Source organism: Kogia breviceps, chromosome 19 (assembly GCF_026419965.1).
Source record: "Kogia breviceps isolate mKogBre1 chromosome 19, mKogBre1 haplotype 1, whole genome shotgun sequence".
In the NCBI taxonomy this organism is placed as follows: Eukaryota; Metazoa; Chordata; class Mammalia; order Artiodactyla; family Physeteridae; genus Kogia; species Kogia breviceps.
This window is the reverse complement of record NC_081328.1, coordinates 42,354,194-42,374,572: the sequence shown is the minus strand read 5'-3', so window position 1 is coordinate 42,374,572 and position 20,379 is coordinate 42,354,194. Positions and strand designations below refer to the sequence as shown.

The following is a 20,379-nucleotide window of genomic DNA, read 5'->3' as shown; positions in this document are numbered from 1 at the left end:
TGCCCAGGAATACCCAAACTGGGTGTCCTGTCCCCCAGCAAGCTGGAGTTCCTCAGCCTTCCCACCACCACGGTCTGCAAAGCCAAAGCAAGAGCCTGGGGATAGTTGTGCAGTTGGGACACACCCGGCTGGGTGTAGACGTGGTTCACAATCTCGAGATAGCTTTTTTCTAAAATTCCATATGTGAAAATAAACCAGCTCAAGCAGAAAAGAACCTTTGATCTTACAAACGCTCTGCCGTGGCCAAATAAGCTAGTGGGACTGATTACATAATATCATCAAGATGTACAAAGCACTATTTCACACCACACAGTGGCCAACCACAGGCTCAGAGTCTACTGTGCAATTTCCACAAAACATTTCATCACTTATGCAATCAAACATGTTTCAGGTCAATATTTTTTACATAGGGTATGTGCACATGTGCCTAGAAGATAGAGAGATGGATGCATGGAAACAGATATATAGACAGAGATGATGTAGATATAGATGATATAGCTATAGATATCCCCTCTTTTTTTCCACCCCTTTCACCAACCCCTCTCCCCTAAGGCAGAAGCAGAGAAGAACCAGCCACTAAGGAAGGAAAACTATAGACGGACTGGAGAGGTGAAATGAACATTTGCATTCTGACGTTCCAGGAGGGTGGGTATTTTGTGTGTGTATGTGTTTACTTTATTTTTAATTAAATTTTTTTTTTTTTGCGGTACGCGGGCCTCTCACTGTTGTGGCCTCTCCCGTTGCGGAGCACAGGCTCCGGACGCGCAGGCCCAGCGGCCATGGCTCACGGGTCCGGCCGCTCCGCGGCGTGTGGGATCTTCCCGGACCAGGGCACGAACCCGTGTCCCCTGCATCGGCAGGCGGACTCGCAACCACTGTGCCACCAGGGAAGCCCTACCGAACCCGTGAGCCATGGCCGCTGGGCCTGCACGTCCGGAGCCTGTGCTCCGCAACGGGAGAGGCCACAACAGTGAGAGGCCCGCGTACCGCAAAAAAAAAAAATTAAATAAAAAAATAAAATAAAATGTTGTGTTAGTTTCGAGGGTGGCTATTTTTGCCTATTCTGTTTGCTGCCATATCTTCAGCAGCTGGAACAATGCCTGGCACAAAGTCTGTGGTCAACAAATATATAGAGATGACACTGCCGTTTTACCTTGTGAAGCAAAGAAAGGCATTACCTTAGGGGAGGCTGGAGACCAGTTAGGGGCTGAAGGTAAGAAATATTTTCATTTGCAATCAACTGTGCATAAAGAGAGATAAGCTAAATGCAAGTTTTTAAAAATCCTGATGGTGAAGTTACTTAATGGATAGAGAAGGTTTAGGCAACAGAAGTCTCAGAGGAAAAGGCTGGCAGCTCCATTACATCTAACTTGTAAGGATGTTCAGAAAGAAGGTACAGGGAAGGAAGGGGTGGGTGCCCACAGACGCTCTGGAGCACAGGCTAAGGTCAGAGCTGCAGCCTCAGCCCCTGCCCAGCCCACCTCACCGTGTCTCCAATCTTGAGTCCGACACAAGACTTAAGGCCTGGGATGACCTCGTTGTTGAGACAGGTGGCATTGAAGGATAAGGACAACTCCTCAGGGAGGCCACGCACTTCCAGCTCTACTTTAGAGCGGATTTTCTGAGCAGAAAAGGGCAAGAGAAGATAAGAAAATGGGCTGAGAGGAAATGAGTAGGAGCCAATTACATCCCAAGCAAAACCTCCCAGATGGTCCTGGACTCACCTGCAGTGCCAGATGCTGAGGTCCACCTGCAAGCTGCCAGAGCATCCCTAGGAGCCTGTTTCCTGCTATATTTCCAGCCCAAGACCTGCTCTCTCTCTTTCTCCACTTGCTTCTAGGTGAGTCTGGGTAAAATCTAAACCAGCTATGCCCTCCTGCAGGCCTCACGGACGTGCAAGAAGGGAGTGCTAGTACTGGTCACCTTGGCTAGTAGCACTTTCTACCTGATTTTTCATCAACCTCACATTCCCCACAGGTCAGCTTCCTCTTTGCTCTATTGTTGGAGCCCAGATCTCTATCACTCTGCACCTGCCCCCCTTGATTTCAGGGCCCTGCTCTTCCTCATCACCAACCCCATCCTCTCTTTCTCTTCCACCTTCTCTAAGCTCTTCCCCCATTGTTCCTAAGTCTCCTTGGCATTCCTTTCTGAGCCATTCCTATCTCAGAAGGCTGCGTTCCTCCCAGTGCTGGCTACCACTTCCTGGCCTCTGGAAGAATAAGAGGAAGGCAGTGAAAGCTGCATGGTGGACTTGCAGCCAGGACTCCCAAATCTGAGCCCTCCTGGGTAATGCCTAGAGAAGTGGACTCTTAGCGGGCCCATTCCCAGTGTAAGACACTCACCCCGTAAGCATCAACAATGAGCTGGAGGACATTGCTGGAATCAGTAGACAGAACCCCCACTGTGGTCCCTGGGATGAGCTCACTATAGTTCTAGAAAGGAAGACAAAGATGTCCGGGGATGACTGATGAAGCTGGTGGTCTCCAAAAGCCCTCCCCAAATCAGATTGAGGGTCTTGAAATGAAACTTGAGGGAAGGATGGGATATTTTACTTGTCACTGCCAGGAATATATCTAGCAGTTTTTCAGCACTGAGCAAAATTATAGACAACCTCTCACACCCCTCTCCCCACTGAATTACTCCCCTCCACCACTGCAAACATCAACACACCTATCCTGCCAGGTTCAAAGTTGGAGGAGAGAGACCATCGAGAGGAATCATTAGCTCCTGGGTCTTTTCCAGTAGGGACCATGGCCAAAGCTGGTGTGGGCTGGTTCCCCGAGACAAGTCCACCCATCACAGGCCCCACTCCCACTCCAGGAAGCCCCAAAGGCATAGTCACCTGGTAGAGATTGACTACATTTTCAGTCACTGCAAAGATCAAATTGATGTTTTTCTGGGACAGCTTCTCGGTCATCAGCCCCAGAGAGGGATAATCCTATGAAAAGAGAGGATGTTAGTTAAGAAGTCTATTCACATACATCCATGGATTCTAAGCCTTGGGATTTGGGTGATTTGGGCCATGGCCCTGACAGTGGTGGGATTTAAACCTTTTCACCCCATGACAATGTGAGGCAAACACAAACCCAGTTGTGAACTCTAAGGATAGATAAAGAGGTACAGGCTGGTAGTGTCAAAACTAAGCACCTCTGTCTTCCTACTCAAATTCAATGCATTTGTACCAAGGAGCAGCTTCCATGGGTCAGGTACTGCCAGACCTCGTTGTTTTGAAGCTTCCTCCCATTTTGCAGCTACTGACAAACGGCTTGGGTTGTTGCTTGCAATCCTTCACCATGTGGTCCCAACCTTCCTTTCCAATCATTCACCTCTCTCTCCCTTCTACTAACCACTGGGCTGGCCCACTGTCTTTCTCCCACCTCGAGTGGCCTTCTTTTTGGTAATCCTCCTCCTTCCTTAGGACCCAGCTCAGGCCCCACCTTCTCCAGGAGGCCTTCCCTGATCATTCCAGTTCATAATGAGCTTTCCTCTTTTGAATACCTAAAATCCTCATCAACTATTCTATCCAGTTAGCAGTAATCATGCATCTTCTGTTATTGGTACCACATCTCCTCAACTAAACCAAAATCTCCCTAAGGGTGGGACCTTATACAGTCTTGTTATCTCCCTTGGCCCCTGGTAAGGCCCTGCATAGATTAGGTGTCGATCGTTACAGACTCGCCAATTGCCCGGTAGTGCTCGACCTGTATATGGCTGACACCAAAGAATTCAAGCCAAAATGGGGGTGCTGGTAAAGTATGAACATGTCCCTGGAATCCTAGACCTTTCAGGGAGCTCATGAGATCATGCAACTCAGGTTCCCTTTCACAGATGTACCTTTAAGCCACCTAGATGAGGTAGCTGCTACATTGTCTTTAAGAAATGAAGAGTTCACACCTCCCTCTAGCTACTCAGAGTATCAGCTCTGCAGTATCAGTTCTGCAGGGCTCTATGTTTTCTTTATGGCTTACTGCAATTTCTCCTCTTTCAATGTAAACTCCTCTCCTCTTATTTAACCTTCTATAGTTAAATAAAAACAACTTATACAGAAAACAACAAAGAAGTCTTCTTATAAGAAGTCTTCTCATACAGAGCAGTGATTACCAGAGAGGAAGGGGTTGTGGGGAGGGAGAAATAGGTAAAGGGGGTCAACTGTATGGTGACAGATGGAAACTAAATGTTTGGTGGTGAGCACGCTGTAGCGTACACCAAAGTAGAAATATAATGTTGTACCCATGAGACTTATATAATGTTATAAACCAATGTTACCTCAATAAAAAATAAATTTAAAAAGAAAGTCTTCTCATGTATCAGCTAAACCATCCTTTAGCCTTCTTTTATTCCAGCTAAATGACTCTGAGCCCTTTAACGTTTCCTCCCAGGACTGGCTTTCTATGCTTTTGATGATCTTTGTCTCTTTTTCCTCTGTCTTCTTCCAATAACCACAAGTGAGCATGATATTCCAAGAAGGGGCTAATCCATGCACAGTCGACAGGATGGCCTGCTTTCCAGCTGGACCTGCAAAAGTCCTCTGGGTCCACTCTGGATGCCATGACGATGCTGCTGGTACTGGAGGCAGTGGTAACACCGACCCCAGTCAGGACCATCTCTGATGGCTGTACAGGTGGTACCCTGGATGAGGGTGTCCAGTAGGTGGGAAAGGTGAGGGCGGGCTCTAAAGAGCCCTGAGCCTTGCCCAGGGGAAGGGATGCCATTTTCACATTCACACAGAGACTCGGCCTGGGTCAGGGCAGTCCTGGCCATGGTGAATAGGAACCACAGGTGGTACCGAGAATCTCACCATGGTAGTGGAGGCAGCATAATGGTTGTCACTGCCCACATGACACTGCCCATCATTGGGCTGGACAATGCCTGCCAGCCTTCCATCCAGCGCTATATGGGTCTTGGCATCAGTGGTAAACACCAGCAAGTGGGAGGCGTCATTCCTCCAGCCAATCTTCTCCTGTTAAAAAAAAAAAAAAAAAAGGCAAAAGAGAGACAGCGACTTTAGCCATGTCACTGGTACAAAACAAAGACCCAAGAAGCTCCCCATCTGAAGTTGTCTGAAGTTGTCCTTGGAACCCAAGCGGGAGTTTTCCAACTCAGGGGTTTCTGTTCTCTTAGGAAAACAGTCTCAGGCCTCATTAGTTCAAGCAGCTGAAAGACACCTACTTCAACTCCAAACGGAACTTCTTCGATGATAATCATATGGCTCATCTAGAAACCCATCTGCATCTGCAGAGCTGGGTTGGGCTAGAAGAAATCCCATCTGGACATCTGCCCACTTTGCTGAGGTTAAGTGGACCCAGCCGTGACTCTGGCACACTTCCAGAGAAGATCCTCTCCCCAGAAAACATCTGGGAACACTGAGGTTCAAAAAAGTATCAGCTCTGGCCAGGGAGCGGATACAAGCAGAGGTTGATTATCAGGAGCAACTCGTTGCTCATATTGTACAAAGTTCTGCTTAGTTCCTATCTCGTATTTCACATAGAAATCCCCACAGTTGAGCCACTTCCTTCCCCGTTTTGATCTGCACCACCCACACCTGGCACTCCATGCCCTCCAAACTCACATCACAGACGGTAGCCTGCATGATGGCATCAAAGCCACCCTCTGGGGCATCTCGGTTTCGTGACACACTCTGCTTCTTCACCTCCTCATTGAAACGGGTCACCTGGTCGGTTAGCGTCAGCACATGTTTGTAGCCAAACATGGGCAAACAGGTGGTCTTCATACTGGGGAGGGAAGGACTGATTTAAGCAGACATCTGATGGAAAAGGCTTCACGGGGAGTGGGAGGGAAAAGAGGGGGACAGATATAGACAGTGGAATGCCCAGGCGAGTTCTATACAACTACCGTTACCCAGACAGTTTAGACTCCAAACCCTTCAAATTACCGAGGCATCACATTGACCTAATCTCCAGCTAGATCAGAGGATAAGGGAGTGAACTGTGGAACCAGACTACCTGGGTTCAAATCCCAGCTCCTTGACTTCCTAGTCATGGAACCCTAGGCAAGTTTCTCTATACCTAACCTATAAAGAAATGGGGACATGATAACACATATCTCAGAAGAGTTGTGAGGCTTAAATGAGTTAATAGATGTAAAGCTTTTAGATCAGAGTGAGGCTCTAGTTGTTGTTGCTATCACTTTATACTTAACACTTCTCTGAAGTAACATTAACACAACAACAAAGCATAAGTTCATCAATAACTTAATGTCCCTGAACTATCAATAAATTGATAGATCTGTGCTGAACAGGAGCATTTCTGTCCCCAGCCCAATGGTTTGTTTAACTGATGGCTGACACAATTTCTGGGGACCCTTGCAATCCAGACAGAAGGTTTAAAAAGCACATCATATAACTCTCGAATCTAAAAAGTAAATTCATACCTTGTCAGGCTCGGTAACCATCATTTTAAATTATAATCCATGGATTTGCATAGTCTCCAACAAATACATAAGCCATTCAGTTGTAAGTCAAACTCTCAACAGAGGGATACATCAATTTATGCTATTAGAGGGTTCAACAAATATCATTTCCACTCTTTCCTATTCCTCTAGGACTTAATTCCTTGCATTTTAACCCTGCAGGACTCATATTCTGGATAACGAGGACAATGATGACAGTAGCAATGGAACCAATCATTCTGAAATCATAACTCCTCTATCTACTTATACTATTTATTCGTGGCCTAGACCAAGAAGCTGATGGATTTCCTTTCTAGGTCTCCAAACAGCCTTGGACTCTATTAATACAACACTCCAGATCAATGGGTCAGCCCACTTGCCAGACAGGGAGACCACGGTAGAGAGGAGATATGAATTGGCCAGAAGGCAGCCAACAAAGTTGCCCTAGACTAGAAAGAGGAAGCAGGACTTGGATTTGTCTGGGGCAATGGGGAGAGATGCTGCCCTGGCTTCTAGAAGGGAGACTTACTCATAGCAGGGGTTTTTGAGGGCCTCTGGTGGGGAGATGTACATGTATGGTGAAACGGGCTTGTCCACAAAGGCCCCGAAGCCAATCCTCAGGTTACTGGTGAGCTTACGCATCTGGGAGGCCAGCTTGGTACCCAGGTTCTGGATGCTCCACAGATCATCCTTCATGGAATAAGACAGGTCCATTAAGTAGTAGATGTCCACAGGGTAATCCTCCACCTGCCGAACTTGGACGGAGAAATTCTTCGAATCATCTGCAAGGCAGAAGGACGTTAATTCTTCTCCTCTTCTCCCTCTAAGACTTAAGTAGATTTGGATACAGCTGGGATGAAGTGACTTTTTTTTTTTTTCCGCACCCCTCGTCTTGCGGGATCTTAGTTCCCCGACCAGGGATTGAACCTGGGAACTGGAAGTGAAAGCACCAAGTCTTAACCACTGGACCTCCAGGGAATTCCCTGAAGTAACTTTTTAATCAAACCAAACTTGAAAGCCCTGGTCCCTTTTCCTCTCCCCTTGCAATTCTATTCCTCTTCCAATCTCCTGACCCTCCTATTTTTAACCTCTTCTTTTCCATTCTAAAAGTCTCCACCCTCTCTAAATGCTCATCTGTCTAGTCCTCTGGGTCCCAAGGGTCTACCACTCTGAGTCACAGAAGTGTTGGCAGTTATTTCACTTCAGACTCTGCAAAAGGTAGGAACTATGTCCCACCCTTCTCTGAATCCCATAGTAACCAATATATGCCTTGCACGTAGAAGGTACTTCCTTAAATTCTTGACTTAATTGAAAAGTCAAAATGAGTGCTTCAGAAAAGCCTGTCTCTGGACTTCCCTGGTGGCGCAGTGGTTAAAAATCCACCTGTCAACGCAGGGGACACGGATTCAATCCCTGGTCCGGGCAGATCCCACATGCCACGGAGCAACTAAGCCCATGAGCCACAACTACTGAGCCTGCGCTCTAGAGCTGGCAAGCCACAACTACTGAGCCCACATGCCACAACTACTGAAGCCTGCATGCCGAGAGCCCATGCTCTGCAACAAGAAAAGCCACCGCAATGAGAAGCCCGCGCACTGCAACAAAGAGTAGGCCCCCGCTCGCCGCAACTAGAGAAAGCCCGCACGCAGCACAAGGACCCAACGGAGCCAAAAATAAAATTTTTTTTTAAAGTCTGTCTTTTAGCCTAATCCTTCCTCCCTCTGAAGGTCTCCCGCCTCTATTTTCTCTGCCCCCCATGCATGCCCTGCCCCAATCTTACATGGAAAACGAGCTTACAAGTTGCTTTCTCATCTTAGACTCACTTGAGCCTCAATAAAAAACTATATGCTGGGTAAAACAGGCATTGGGGGAAAGAAGAAACAAACATTTTTTTGTGTACGTATTAAGTTAGAAGGGTTAAATAACTTGTCCAAAGTCAAATGGCTAATATATGGAAGAGTCAAGACGCATACTCAGATCTTCTGACTTCAAGTCCCCAAACCTTCCACTTTCTTCCATTCTCCTGCCCACACTTCCCTCCACATCCTTCTCTTCCCACCCCAATTCCACTGTGAACTACTTCTGCGGGATCCTTACCTGGCCGTAGCCGGAGCGCAATCCTCTGGGGACTGACTTGAGTGGTCTGGGAGCTGTCTCCAGAGCCCTTGTCACTGAGGGGCCTGGCCTCCAGGATTCTGGCCTCGCTGATGGGGAACTCGATGGACTCCAAGGCACAGTCATCCTTCAGCAGATTCTCCTTCAGGTTACAGCGGGGCGAGCCCGGGTGCAGAGCCTGTAAGACGAGAGGAAGCCCTGGGATCAGAGCTACGGTGGTTCTCTACTTCCTGCAGGCTCTGCCACATCCCAGCAGCCTAGAGCTTACCCAGCACTTTGGAGCTAAACCAACATAAATGAACTCGTGTGGTCCTTCCTAAGATAGCCCCTAGGCCTGTTGTACAGAAGGGGGAGACTGAGGCATCAGAAATGTTGGGTGAGTGCCTGTTCATGGATTGGTAGGTAGGAAGAGGAGCAGTATAATGATATGCCTGTTGGGCCAGTGTTTTTCAAACTGTAAAACGCAACCCACCTGTGGGTCTCAAAAATCAATGTAGTAGGTCTCAACCACCAATTTATTAAAATGCAACATAATAGAATAGTATGTAAGTGGTAAAAGTAAATATTGTTTTGGGAAAGGTTTATTTTTAAAGTTTAAATCTTTTTTAAGCTTCTTTTTTTAATATCTAGTTTCTATTTATTTTATTCATTTATTTTGGCTGCACCAGGTCTTAGTTGTGGCACAAGGGATCTTCATTGCAGCAGGCAGGCTTCTTAGTTGCAACACGTGGGATCTAGTTCCCCCACCATGGATCAAACCCCGGGCCCCCTGCGTTGGGAGCGTGGAGTCTTACCCACTGGACCACTAGGGAAGTCCCGGGAAAGGTTTATATGTTGGGGAGTAGGGTATATATGTATAATAAATAATGATACACAATGTACGTCTTTCTGTAGGTCAGGGTCAAAACAGTTTGGAAGGCACTGTGTTAAAACACTGGCTGGGGTGTGAGATCCACGAGGGCAGGGACTATGTGTGTCTCATTTCCCCTCTATTCCCAGCACACAACGCGAGACTGATGACTAAGTGATGGGGGGAGGATATGGGGAAGCAGCAGAGAGTAGGGGCTAAGAGCACAGATTGGCTGAGACTATATCTCAGCATTGCCTCTTACTAGCTGGTTACTAGGGCGAGTCACCTAAACTCTCCAGGCTTCGTTTCCTCATCTACAACATGAAAATAATAATAGCCCCAGCTTCACAGGGATGTTCTGCAGGACCATATAAGACAGTGCGTGTAAAACACATAGCACGCTGCCTGCCATAGGGTAAGTGCTCAATAAATCTTAGCTATTATTGTAAGATGTTCTATAAATAGTTCCTGGATAAATTAATTATGAATAAACTTCACAAGCTTAGGCAAATCCCATGATGTCAAGCCACTGACCAGAGCCTGTCCTATCACTTTCAGCTTCCTCCCTCACCCTGGCCAAATGGCAGACTGAGTACCCTTCCAAACACCCCGGTATCCCACAGCCCTCTGGGGCTCGGTGTGTGTTTCCACCTGAGTGTTGAATGGGAGACATGCTGCATTGGAATGAACACTAGAAATCAGGAAATGGGTTCAATCCTAGGTCTGCCACTAACTAGCCTGTGACCTCAGATAAGTCATTTCACTCCACTGAGCCTCAGTTACTTCACCTGTTCACCCCTGTTCAAGGGGTTAGATGACATGGTGTTTACAGTCCCTTCCTGCTCTGACATTCAGCAAACTTAGCCAGCACCGTGTGGGCGCAAGCCCACAAGGGCTTCTTGCCAGGCTGGGGGAACTGCCTGGAAAGCTAGAGAACCCCTCCTTTGACCTATTTCAAAATATCTAGGCCTTAAACCCCACAATCCCCCGCATCCCTACCCACCCCCTCTCACAACCACTTCCAGAAGTCAGCTGAATAACCCATACCAATATCCCAGAACAACTAGTGATAACATTTACGGAGTACTCACTGCATGTCAGGTACCATAAGAAGCACTTTACATGGATTATTGCAATCCTTCTGATTACAGTTCTGTAATGCTGGAATTATTATTATTTTACAAATTACAAACCTGAGGCTTGGAGGTTTCACAAATGAGGAACCCAATCTGACAAGTAAGAAATCGAAGGTTTGGAGAAATTAAGTATTTTGCCCAAAGCTACAGAGCAAAGAAGTGGCAGCAGTGAGATGCCGACTGGATTGTCTGACTGTAAGTATCCTCATAAAACGGTAAGTTGTATGACATTCTGTGTAGAGTGGGAATCAAGGCAGAGAAGCAGGAATGTAGAAGAAATAGTCCCGGGAAGGGCCACACCTGAGAATGCACCAGGTAGGGAACAGGATGCAAGATGGGGATACGGGAGGTGTGGGAAGGATAGATAACATTCTGCCTCCTCAGCCCCTCAGGTGACTGGAAGCCATGTTTCCAGGAGAGGAATTGGGCCACAAGGAGACATCCATACTCAAAAACTCAGGACTCTGTAGCTTAAACCTCCCCAATGCTCGAAGTCCCTCTCCCACTGCTGCCCAGCCCTCCTCTGATAGGCGGAAAGGCTTCTTCATGTGGAGGGGACCATGAACAATACCAACAGTACTACGGACTAAATGTGTGTCCCCAAAGAATTCATATATTAAACCCGAATCGCCAAGGCGGTGGTATTAGGAGGTGGGGTCTTGGGAGGTGACAGGTGATGAGGTGGAGCCCTCATGAATGGGATTGTGCCCTTATTTTATTTTATTTTATTTATTTATTTATTTATTTTTTGCGGTATGCGGGCTTCTCACTGTTGTGGCCTCTCCCGTTGCGGAGCACAGGCTCCGGACGCGCAGGCCCAGCGGCCATGGCTCACGGGCTTAGTTGCTCTGCGGCATGTGGGATCCTCCCGGACCAGGGCACGAACCCGTGTCTCCTGCATCGGCAGGCGGATTCTCAACCACTGCGCCACCAGGGAAGCCCTGTGCCCTTATTTTAAAAGAAGGTCCCTGACCCCTTCCACCACGGGAGGACACGGTGAGGAGATGGCCAGCTATGACACTGAATTTGCTGCTACCTTGATCTTGGACTTTCCAGCCTCCAGAACTGTAAGAAATAAATGTTTGTTGTTTAGCCACCCTGTCTGTGGTATTTTTGCTACAGCAGCCTGAACGGACTAGGAAAAATGGCATGAGAACCGCCCTAGCCCAGGCAAAATGTGGGAAGAGCTTCCAGAAGCCAGCAGCTTCCTTCCTCCTCTTCAGGGGTCTGAGGCAGAGAAACGGCATCAGCAATGGGAAATGGTACATGAGACTTAATCTTCCTGGTTCAAAAGATCCCAACAGGACATCAGAGCTCCTCGGAGAGATGAAAATCCCCTGCCCTCACCCAGCCAGGTCCCTCTGACAGGGACAGAACGGCAGAAGAGAGAACTCACGAACACGTAAGGTTTTTGTGCCCCAATTCTTGCTGCTTCTGTCCATCTCTCCCAACCCTTCTCTCTCAGGAAGCAGTCTCTTTCTTGTTCAAAAAACTCCCTACTGTATCTCTGATTCCAGGGTCCCACAAAACCCCAGAGAGAAAATCTTCCCAAAAAGGCAATGATTGGATGGACCGAGATGCCCTGAGTTGCTGATCCTTTCCAGGACTAAGACAGATGCTGAAGGAGAGAGAGGGAAGGGGGAGACCAGGAAACAATGAGAACAGCAAGGCCATCATGTATCTTCAGGCTGCATCGGTGAAGGGAGAGAATATCCTGGAGGGGGTTTCCTGACCCCCATTTCCTAACGTGGCAGTGTTTATAAGAAGAAAGTTTGAAGTGCCAAGCCTTGCTGACAGCGCTTATGAATTTCCGAAGAAATCTAAACACTAAGAAACAAAAACTGTCTCCCTCCCTCCCTCTCTGGTTGCTGACATCAGGGGTCAGGAACATAACATGCCTGCTCCTCAGCCACGCTCTCCCTGAGAGCCTGCGGTCCCAGGAGGACACCAAGGCACTGACCTCAACACATCTGGGCCACATTCTTTTCTTAATAACCCAGGCTGAGAAGGTCAAACGAATGTGTCCAGGTTACTCAGAGAGAAAGCTGGAAGGAGGGAGGGGGGAGGAGTGTTCCAGTTCCAGTTCCCAGTGAAACCAGATGTTACACAAAAAGGGCAAACATAACCAAGACCCGGGGGGAAGCACCAGAGCACAGCAGTGGGAGGTCCCAACCCACGTGCTGTGTGAGCTGAATCCCCGCCCTCTCCCATTCTCCATTAATCCCAGTTTAGAAACTGGGAAAGTACAGCATGAATAACTGTCATTGTTCTACTTATTTCACAGGGTTGGTCAGGGGATAAAACTGTAAATGGGAAATGCTTTCAAAATATAAAAATCTCAACGAAAGTCAAATATACGCAAATCCTTTTGATCTGATATAAACGAATAAATTCAAATAGGTGACTCTTTTCTACTATTACCATTCTAACTACTGCTATTATTGCATACTCTTTCTTGGAGGACAAGGAACAATAGGTCATGGTACATTTTTTTCCCCCAGAATGCTAACAAATGCCTCCAATCCAAAAAAATTAACACTGTTCTTTTTTTGTGTGTGTGTGTGGTACGCGGGCCTCTCGCTGCTGTGGCCTCTCCCGTTGCGGAGCACAGGCTCCGGACGCGCATGCTCAGCGGCCATGGCTCACGGGCCCAGCCGCTCCGCGGCACGTGGGATCTTCCCGGACCGGGGCACGAACCCGCGTCCCCTGCATCGGCAGGCGGACTCTCAACCGCTGCGCCACCAGGGAAGCCCAACGTTGTTCTCTTGATTGACATCTGGTAAGGACAAGAAATCACTAGAACATACAGAGAGAGGTGTGGAGGGGACAGAAAGGAGAGGAAAAGGAAAGCATTTTAGTTTATGGTTATTGAGGGAGGAGCACTTTTAATATTATACCTTTTTTTAATGATAACAAATTGGGGCAAAACACGCAAGATGAGAGTTTGCCCTCCAGATTAAGAAAAAAAATAGGAAGAAAGAAAAAGCAGCAGAGACGTGAGAATGAAATTATATTAGTGACTGAAAAGGAATTAAACAGTGGCCTAAACCTCCCCCCACCAAAAAGGCAGAGAAGAAAATGAGAAGTAAGTCCTATTAGAGTCTTCTTCTTTGTGGGATCCAAACCCATTCTTCTTGTTTTATCCATGGATGTCAGGCTGAGTGTGAGCAGGTCTACCTTTTGATGTGCTCTCAGGACTGTAGAAGAATTCCTAGTATTTCTCTCCACATTAGGGTTGCCAAATTTGGTAAATATTTATTAAATATATTCCTTATACTAAAAGTATTTGGGACATACTTATACTAAAAGTATTTGTTGTTTGACTCAAATTTAACTGGGGTGTCCTGTATTTTATCTGGCAACCTTAACTCCAGCTCTACCCATAATGACCCCAATGATCAGCCCCTTCAATTAGCAATATTTGCCAAACTTGCTATTGTAACAACCCATTCTTTTTTTTTTTTTTTTTTTTTGTGGTACGCGGGCCTCTCACTGTTGTGGCCTCTCCCATTGCGGGGCACAGGCTCTGGACGCGCAGGCTCAGCGGCCATGGCTCACGGGCCCAGCCGCTCCGCAGCATGTGGGATCTTCCCGGACCGGGGCACGAACCCGTATCCCCTGCATCGGCAGGCGGATTCTCAACCACTGCGCCACCAGGGAAGCCCTGTAACAACCCATTCTGATGCAATAGGTTCAGGATCCATCCTGGAAACCTTTATATTTAACAAGTACCCTAGGTGATTCTTACCAGCAGGCAAATTTGGAAGCTTCTAGATCCCAACATGATGCCACCAAGGCCAAGACCACAAACTGAACCTCTCTGCGAAGCCAGCCTCTCTGCTAGATTCACAGTCCGGAGACAGCACACCACCCCAACCCATATCAGTATCCAGTCCCCCAAGAACACACCCTATGCAGATGAGCGCAAAACTCTGCGCTCATCCACCTTGGCTATGTTTTCCGATTACCCAGCCAAGGGCTTGCTATCCACACCCAGAGCTGCCGTCCTCCAGGACCAGGGAAAGCTGAGCCCAACCAGTTGTTTTTCCAGGCACTGCCAACTCTGCCTGTAACAGCCAAGGTAGGAGAGGCAGGAGCAGAGCACTCTCCAGGGTTGATTATTCAACAAATCACATGCAAAATGGCCCAGATGGTTCACTGTTGGTTTTTAAAATCAACAGCCAAGACACTTTCAGCAGTTAAACTTGGTCAGTGCAGGGGAAGCCCTCAGGAAAAAAACAGCAGTCCTGTTCAAGTTACAGTCCGGGATTCCCACCTCTCATCTCTCCCTGGTTGACAAACGTGAACCCACACTGGTCTCCTCCGCTACCCCTCCTCCCCTCTTAGAGAGAGAACTGTAGTCATTCACTAAGCCCTTGGCCCTCCCGCTTCCCCAGGCTGCTGAGAACTCAGCAAAGGCCAGGAGGATGCTTCACTAACTTCCTGTGTCCCCCTCCCCCTCCCTAGGTCCTGTCCACTGATTCAATCCGGAGCAATAAATCTGACTTTATCACTCAAAAAAACCAAAAACCAAAAAACCACTTTCCTTTTAAAATTCCATCCTCCTAGAAAATATCTTATTGGACCATCTATCTCCTCTCATTAGTTTTCGTTGGTCCTGGATACACCCATCTTCTCTCGGACTCCATCCCCCATCCCTAGGCTAGTCCTACATTATATATTTTGATCCTACCTGGTACCTTTCCCACCCTCCTCCCACCTTGGCATGCCCCATGGGAAAAAATTCACCACGGCCATCATTAAATATTCTACATATATCTCCAAATTCTGGTCACACGACCTAAGGGCTTTGTCTGGTCAGGCCTCAGCATGGCCTCAGCAGGCCAGTTACCTGGCTTGTTCCTATACAGATCAAGACAGGTGACAGACATTCCAAGAATCCCAGACTCCTCTAAACCACAGTTTCTCCATTTTGTCTTGCTTTGGGTTGAAGAGGGAGGAGCATCTTTTGAGTGATACTAGGGCTTCTGCCCTGGTTACCCCTCTGCTCCAACCAGCTACAGGCCATCCAATCCAATGAGGCGCCCTCCCCATCCAGCTCTCCCTTCTTCGAGGATTCAGCTGCAGAATTCCAACTTCCTCGTAAAAGAAGCTTAATAATATCACGATGGTGACCAAGGGAAGGAGCATACGGCAAATGAGAAGGGAGGAGGCCACATCACACTTGAGCAGCCAGTTCAGCCCAGAGGGGTGGAGAACCAGCGGGGGTGGAGGGAAAGGGCTCACTCAACCCAGCCCCACCCCCAACTCCCAGCCCCAGGGAATATTTAGTTTGCTAAATGAAGTCAATGTGGCCCAGATGTTGGGCAGCTGCCTCTGGAAGCAGTTCTCGTGCTGAACTGCTCAGAGGCCAAAGCAGCGTGCTGGGCTGGCCTCTGTCGTTCTGGCTGTGCTCTCGTTGAGGGATAAACACAGCCTCTTGGCTCCCACCCCCCACCAGCCTTCCAGGGAGGTTGCCTTTTTAGGAAACTCAGCAGATTGAGAAGAGAAGCAGAGAGAATGAGGGCCTGAGTTAGAGCAGTCACAGAGCTGCAGAGGGCAGGGACAGAGAGGGCGCCTCAGGTGGTTGACACGCAGCCAGGCCAGGAGTTCAGGTAACCACCTGCCAGGGACCAGGCCCATGACTCAGCCCCAGACTCTGTAATCACTGGACCTTCTCCAGCCACACTCAACCCCCAGCTCTTGCCAGCTCCAAATTCCCACTGCAGCCACAAACACAGCCATTCCCTCAGACACACTCATTCCCTAGGGCCCCAGACACAACAAATCCTCTGCCTAGACACAGCTAACCCTTTCCTGTCACCCTTCCAGCCTCACCAAATTGGCCCAGCTCTTTCTTTCATTGACACCTTCCCAAGAGAAGGAAGGAAGGAGAGGAAGAGGAGAACGAAAGGGGAAAAGGTAAAGCCATGGGGGTCCAGTCATCAGACAGGAAAAGGGAAGAGAAAAGATCCTCTGTCTAAACAGCCCCCCACACAAGTGCAAGATCCCTCTCTTACTTGCCTTTTAAAAATTCTGGAATGTTCATAAGCCAGCATCCCCTTTGTACCTATAACCCTCTCATTCCTCCCTCTTTGAGACCCGAGGCCCTGCTTCTCAGGGGTGTTGCACCCCAACAAAAATCAAGCAAAGTGGTAAAGGATGGCCATGGCTACAGAGAGGCCATCAGGCCTCACCACTCTGCCTAAGGCCAGGGCCACGCGATACACTCTGGATGGCATTCCCAGCAACGGCCCATGACAGCTCCCTTCGACACCCATCAATGGGAAGGCTTCTTCCTAGTTTTGCTCAGAAGGGACAAGGGGCTTGTATACTTAGGAGGAAGGAGATATCCCCATGGGTCTGTCTCTACACAAAAGCAACTAAGTCTGGGGAAGAAATAAAGTCAGATATCTGCTCCTTACCTCATCTGAGCACCAGGCACAGATGGGACTCACAGCCAGACATTGCTGGCAGGAGCTCACGCCTCGTGTGGCACAGATGTTGGGCCCTGCAACAGAGAGACAGAGGCATTAGTATCTCATTTGACATGACGAAGTACCTGGTCTGCCCCCATCCTTTCCCAGCTTTCCCAAATGCCCAAGTTTACAGCTCCCAGGTGCACACAAATACACCTTAACCATCCCATAGACATTTACCAAACACAGGCTGTTTGGTAAGGGAGAAGGAGAACGAGGAAGGTCGGGAGAAACTCATCACAGCCCTCAACTGATGAGGTCACTGTGATGGCAAGTGATGGAGCAAGTGTCAGATCATAAATGATGGAAAGGCTTTAATTAACAACTGATTTGACACCTACATTGTACAAATGAAAATCTCAGGCCCAGAGCCATGGCGACGTACCCTCTCTCCAGTTATTCTAGTGACTTAGTCACAGACGCTACACGGGGAATTCAGAGCCCGGATGCACTAACATTAACACACAGTCTAAATATGGGGGTGGGGGGTGACCACCATGGCAGTGTCCTACTGGCCTGCCAGGGGAAAGCAAATCTTCTCAAGCTTCCCAATACATATATCTTGGGATCCAAGTATATAGAATGCTTTAGGGAAAACCGCAGAAATATTAGAAAAAGTTGACTGATATAAGCTGGAAGAACATGGAATTTTGGAGTTGGAAGACCTGTATTTGAATTCTGAATGCTCTTCTTAATAGGTGTCATGACCTTGGTCAAGTTAGTTAACCTCCAAGAAGTGATAATATCTGTCTCACAGGATTTGTGCAAAGAAGTCAGTGAGGTAAAGGAGAAGAACTGGGTACACTGCAAAATGCCACTCAAGTGTGAAGTCTTCATACTGTCAAAGGACAGAGAAAAGGGCTGCAGGGAGGAGCGGAGACAACCAGAGGCATGAAAAGAGCCCTGAGAAGCCCAACCAGGAAGCAAACCCCAGACAATTGCCTGGACAGAAGCCCCCATCCTCCCTCCTTCCCCCAGCTTAGCCTTCCTGGCCTCAGTCAGGTAAACCTCCAGTGCCCCAGGAAGGCCTTTTGCAGTACAGTCAGACCTCCATATCCGTGGGTTCTGCATCCGCAGATTCAAACAACCACGAGTTGGAAATATTCAGGAAAAAAAATTCCAGAAAGTTCCAAAAAGCAAAAGTTGAATTTGCCACGTGCCAGCAACTATTTACATAGCATTCACATTGGATTTACAACTATTTACATAGCATTCACATGGTATTGTAAGTAATCTAGAGATGATTTATAGAATACAGGAGGATGTGCAAAGGTTATATGCAGACACTAAACTATTTCTATAAGGGACTTGAGCATCCTTGGATTTTGGTTGTCAGGGGAGCTTGGAATCCCAACAGCAACATAAATGATTTCTGTCCTGTAGAAAAGGTAACCCCCAAAGGTTAAGGTTTATTGCCTTGTAGAACATTAACCAATTTTGAATCTGTTAGGTAACTGATTTCAGCATTCCTTTGACTGACCGACTATAACTCCCTTACTTGAATTCTCTTTTGAACTAGTCAACATCTTATTGGTTCCCTCATTAAGTTGGATGAATCTTTGACATATGTTCATTTTATAGTTGTATGAGAATCATACTTTTAACTCTTTGAAAATTGCACTTTAACAATATCTGTCTCAGGGCAGAGTGACCTTACAGAAAAGGTACACACACAGTCAGTAGACTGTGGTCCTAACTGAGTCACCCACTAATAATATAGCCTTGGATGAGTCATTTAATTCTTCTCAGCTTCAGCTTCTTCACTCCAATATTCCCAACCTATAATTATTTATGTATCTGCCTTAACAGCACTGCCATTCAATAGATTTTAAGCCTCTTGAGGCCTGTCCTGCCCAGCCCAGCCTCAGTCTTTGCTCAAAGGAGATGCTCAATAAATATATATTAGAGTAAATTGAGAGGTATTGGACTAGATCAGTTTTGTTTTGTTTTTTAAGCAACTGAGCTCATTTCTCCAAATTATGCATAGAATTCCAGTATAAAACAGGCAAATGGGTTGAAACTGTTCCTTGGGCAATTTAAATTTTCATTGTTCTCCACAAAACACTAGATTATACGTGGAATCCTTGAAGTGCCTTCTGGAAGCCCCACTTTTCCTCAGAGCCCTGAGTCTGTCTAACTTCAAAGACCTTTCCCAGGACTTCCCTGGTGGCGCACTGGTTAAGAATCCACCTGCCAATGCAGGGGACATGGGTTCGATCCCTGGTCTGGGAAGATCCCACATGCCGCGGAGCAGCTAAGCCCGTGTGCCACAACTACCGAAGCCCGCCCGCCTGGGGCCCGTGTTCTGCAACAAGAGAATCCACCGCATTGAGAAGCCCACGCACCGCAGTGAAGAGTAGCCCCTGCTCGCCACAACTAGAGAAAGCCCGGGCGCAGCAACAAAGACCCAATGCAGCCAAAAATAAATAAATAAATTTATTTTAAAAAAGCCTTTCCCTGGGCTTCCCTGGTGGCGCAGTGGTTGAGAATCCGCCTGCGGATGCAGGAGACACGGGTTCGTGCCCTGGTCCGGGAAGATCCCACATGCCGCGGAGCAACTAAGCCCGTGAGCCATGGCCGCTGAGCCTGTGCGTCCGGAGCCTGTGCTCCGCAACGGGAGAGGCCACAACAGTGAGAGGCCCGCATACCGCAAAAAAAAAAAAAAAAAAAAAAAAAAGCCTTTCCCAACCCTAAAATTCTGCAAGCGATATGTTACTGAGCCCCCGAGTAACCTCTGGGGCTCCAGCCTCTGACTGACTCCAACCTAAGCGTGTGATACAAGGACTGCGAGGTGGAAATTACAACAGTGGTTCAAGACCTGGCCCTAAGGCACCAAGGCCACCTCTGAGTTGGGGTGGCCCTCAGCCACGTACTGTCTCTAATGGAAGAAAAGTAGCCAATCTTCCCAGAGCTGCCAGATTCAGAATGCCTGAATGTTCAGAACCAGCAACGCATCCAGAAGGCCTCTCCCTACATGGGCTGCCTGGCCGTCTGTTAGCTCACAACTGCTCTTTTCTCAGCCAGATGGGAACTCATTCCCCCTTTACTGCCTTATTGGAAGAGTTCTGAGAGAAGCATAGTCTGCACTATTCTAGGCATCCCTTTTTGAAGTTTCCATGAGAATCTACATCCATGGGAGTAATTCTAGACATCAGTGACATGGATTTTGGGTAGGGAGAGGAGAGCACAAGATCACAGGAAGAGTCAGAAGAGAGAAGAGGGCTGTGGGAGGTGTGGGCGCTGTCAAATTATTTTTTGAAAACTTTTCCCAGTCTATCCATTTAGCCATCCATTCATTCTCAAATTAGCATTTCCCCATGAGTCCTTGACTCATAGCCACAAAAGAGAGCCTTACCAGATGTGAAATAAACAACAGCAGGCCCCCCCGCGG

General features: G+C 47.8%; 1 protein-coding gene across 3 annotated transcripts in view; it reads right to left on the bottom strand.

The window, feature by feature from the left end:
- Window positions 1–20,379, bottom strand: part of ITGB3 (integrin subunit beta 3) — a 53,280-nt gene that overhangs the window by 19,443 nt on the left and 13,458 nt on the right. For all 3 annotated transcript variants that reach the window (XM_059048765.2, XM_067020676.1, XM_059048764.2), the window contains exons 2-9: window positions 16,935–17,020; window positions 8,506–8,701; window positions 6,938–7,190; window positions 5,570–5,732; window positions 4,799–4,960; window positions 2,843–2,938; window positions 2,343–2,432; window positions 1,487–1,621 (exon numbers count right to left, since the gene is read on the bottom strand). In XM_059048765.2, coding sequence (XP_058904748.1) covers window positions 1,487–1,621; window positions 2,343–2,432; window positions 2,843–2,938; window positions 4,799–4,960; window positions 5,570–5,732; window positions 6,938–7,190; window positions 8,506–8,701; window positions 16,935–17,020 — 1,181 coding nt within the window. The remainder of the gene's footprint in view (window positions 1–1,486; window positions 1,622–2,342; window positions 2,433–2,842; window positions 2,939–4,798; window positions 4,961–5,569; window positions 5,733–6,937; window positions 7,191–8,505; window positions 8,702–16,934; window positions 17,021–20,379) is intronic.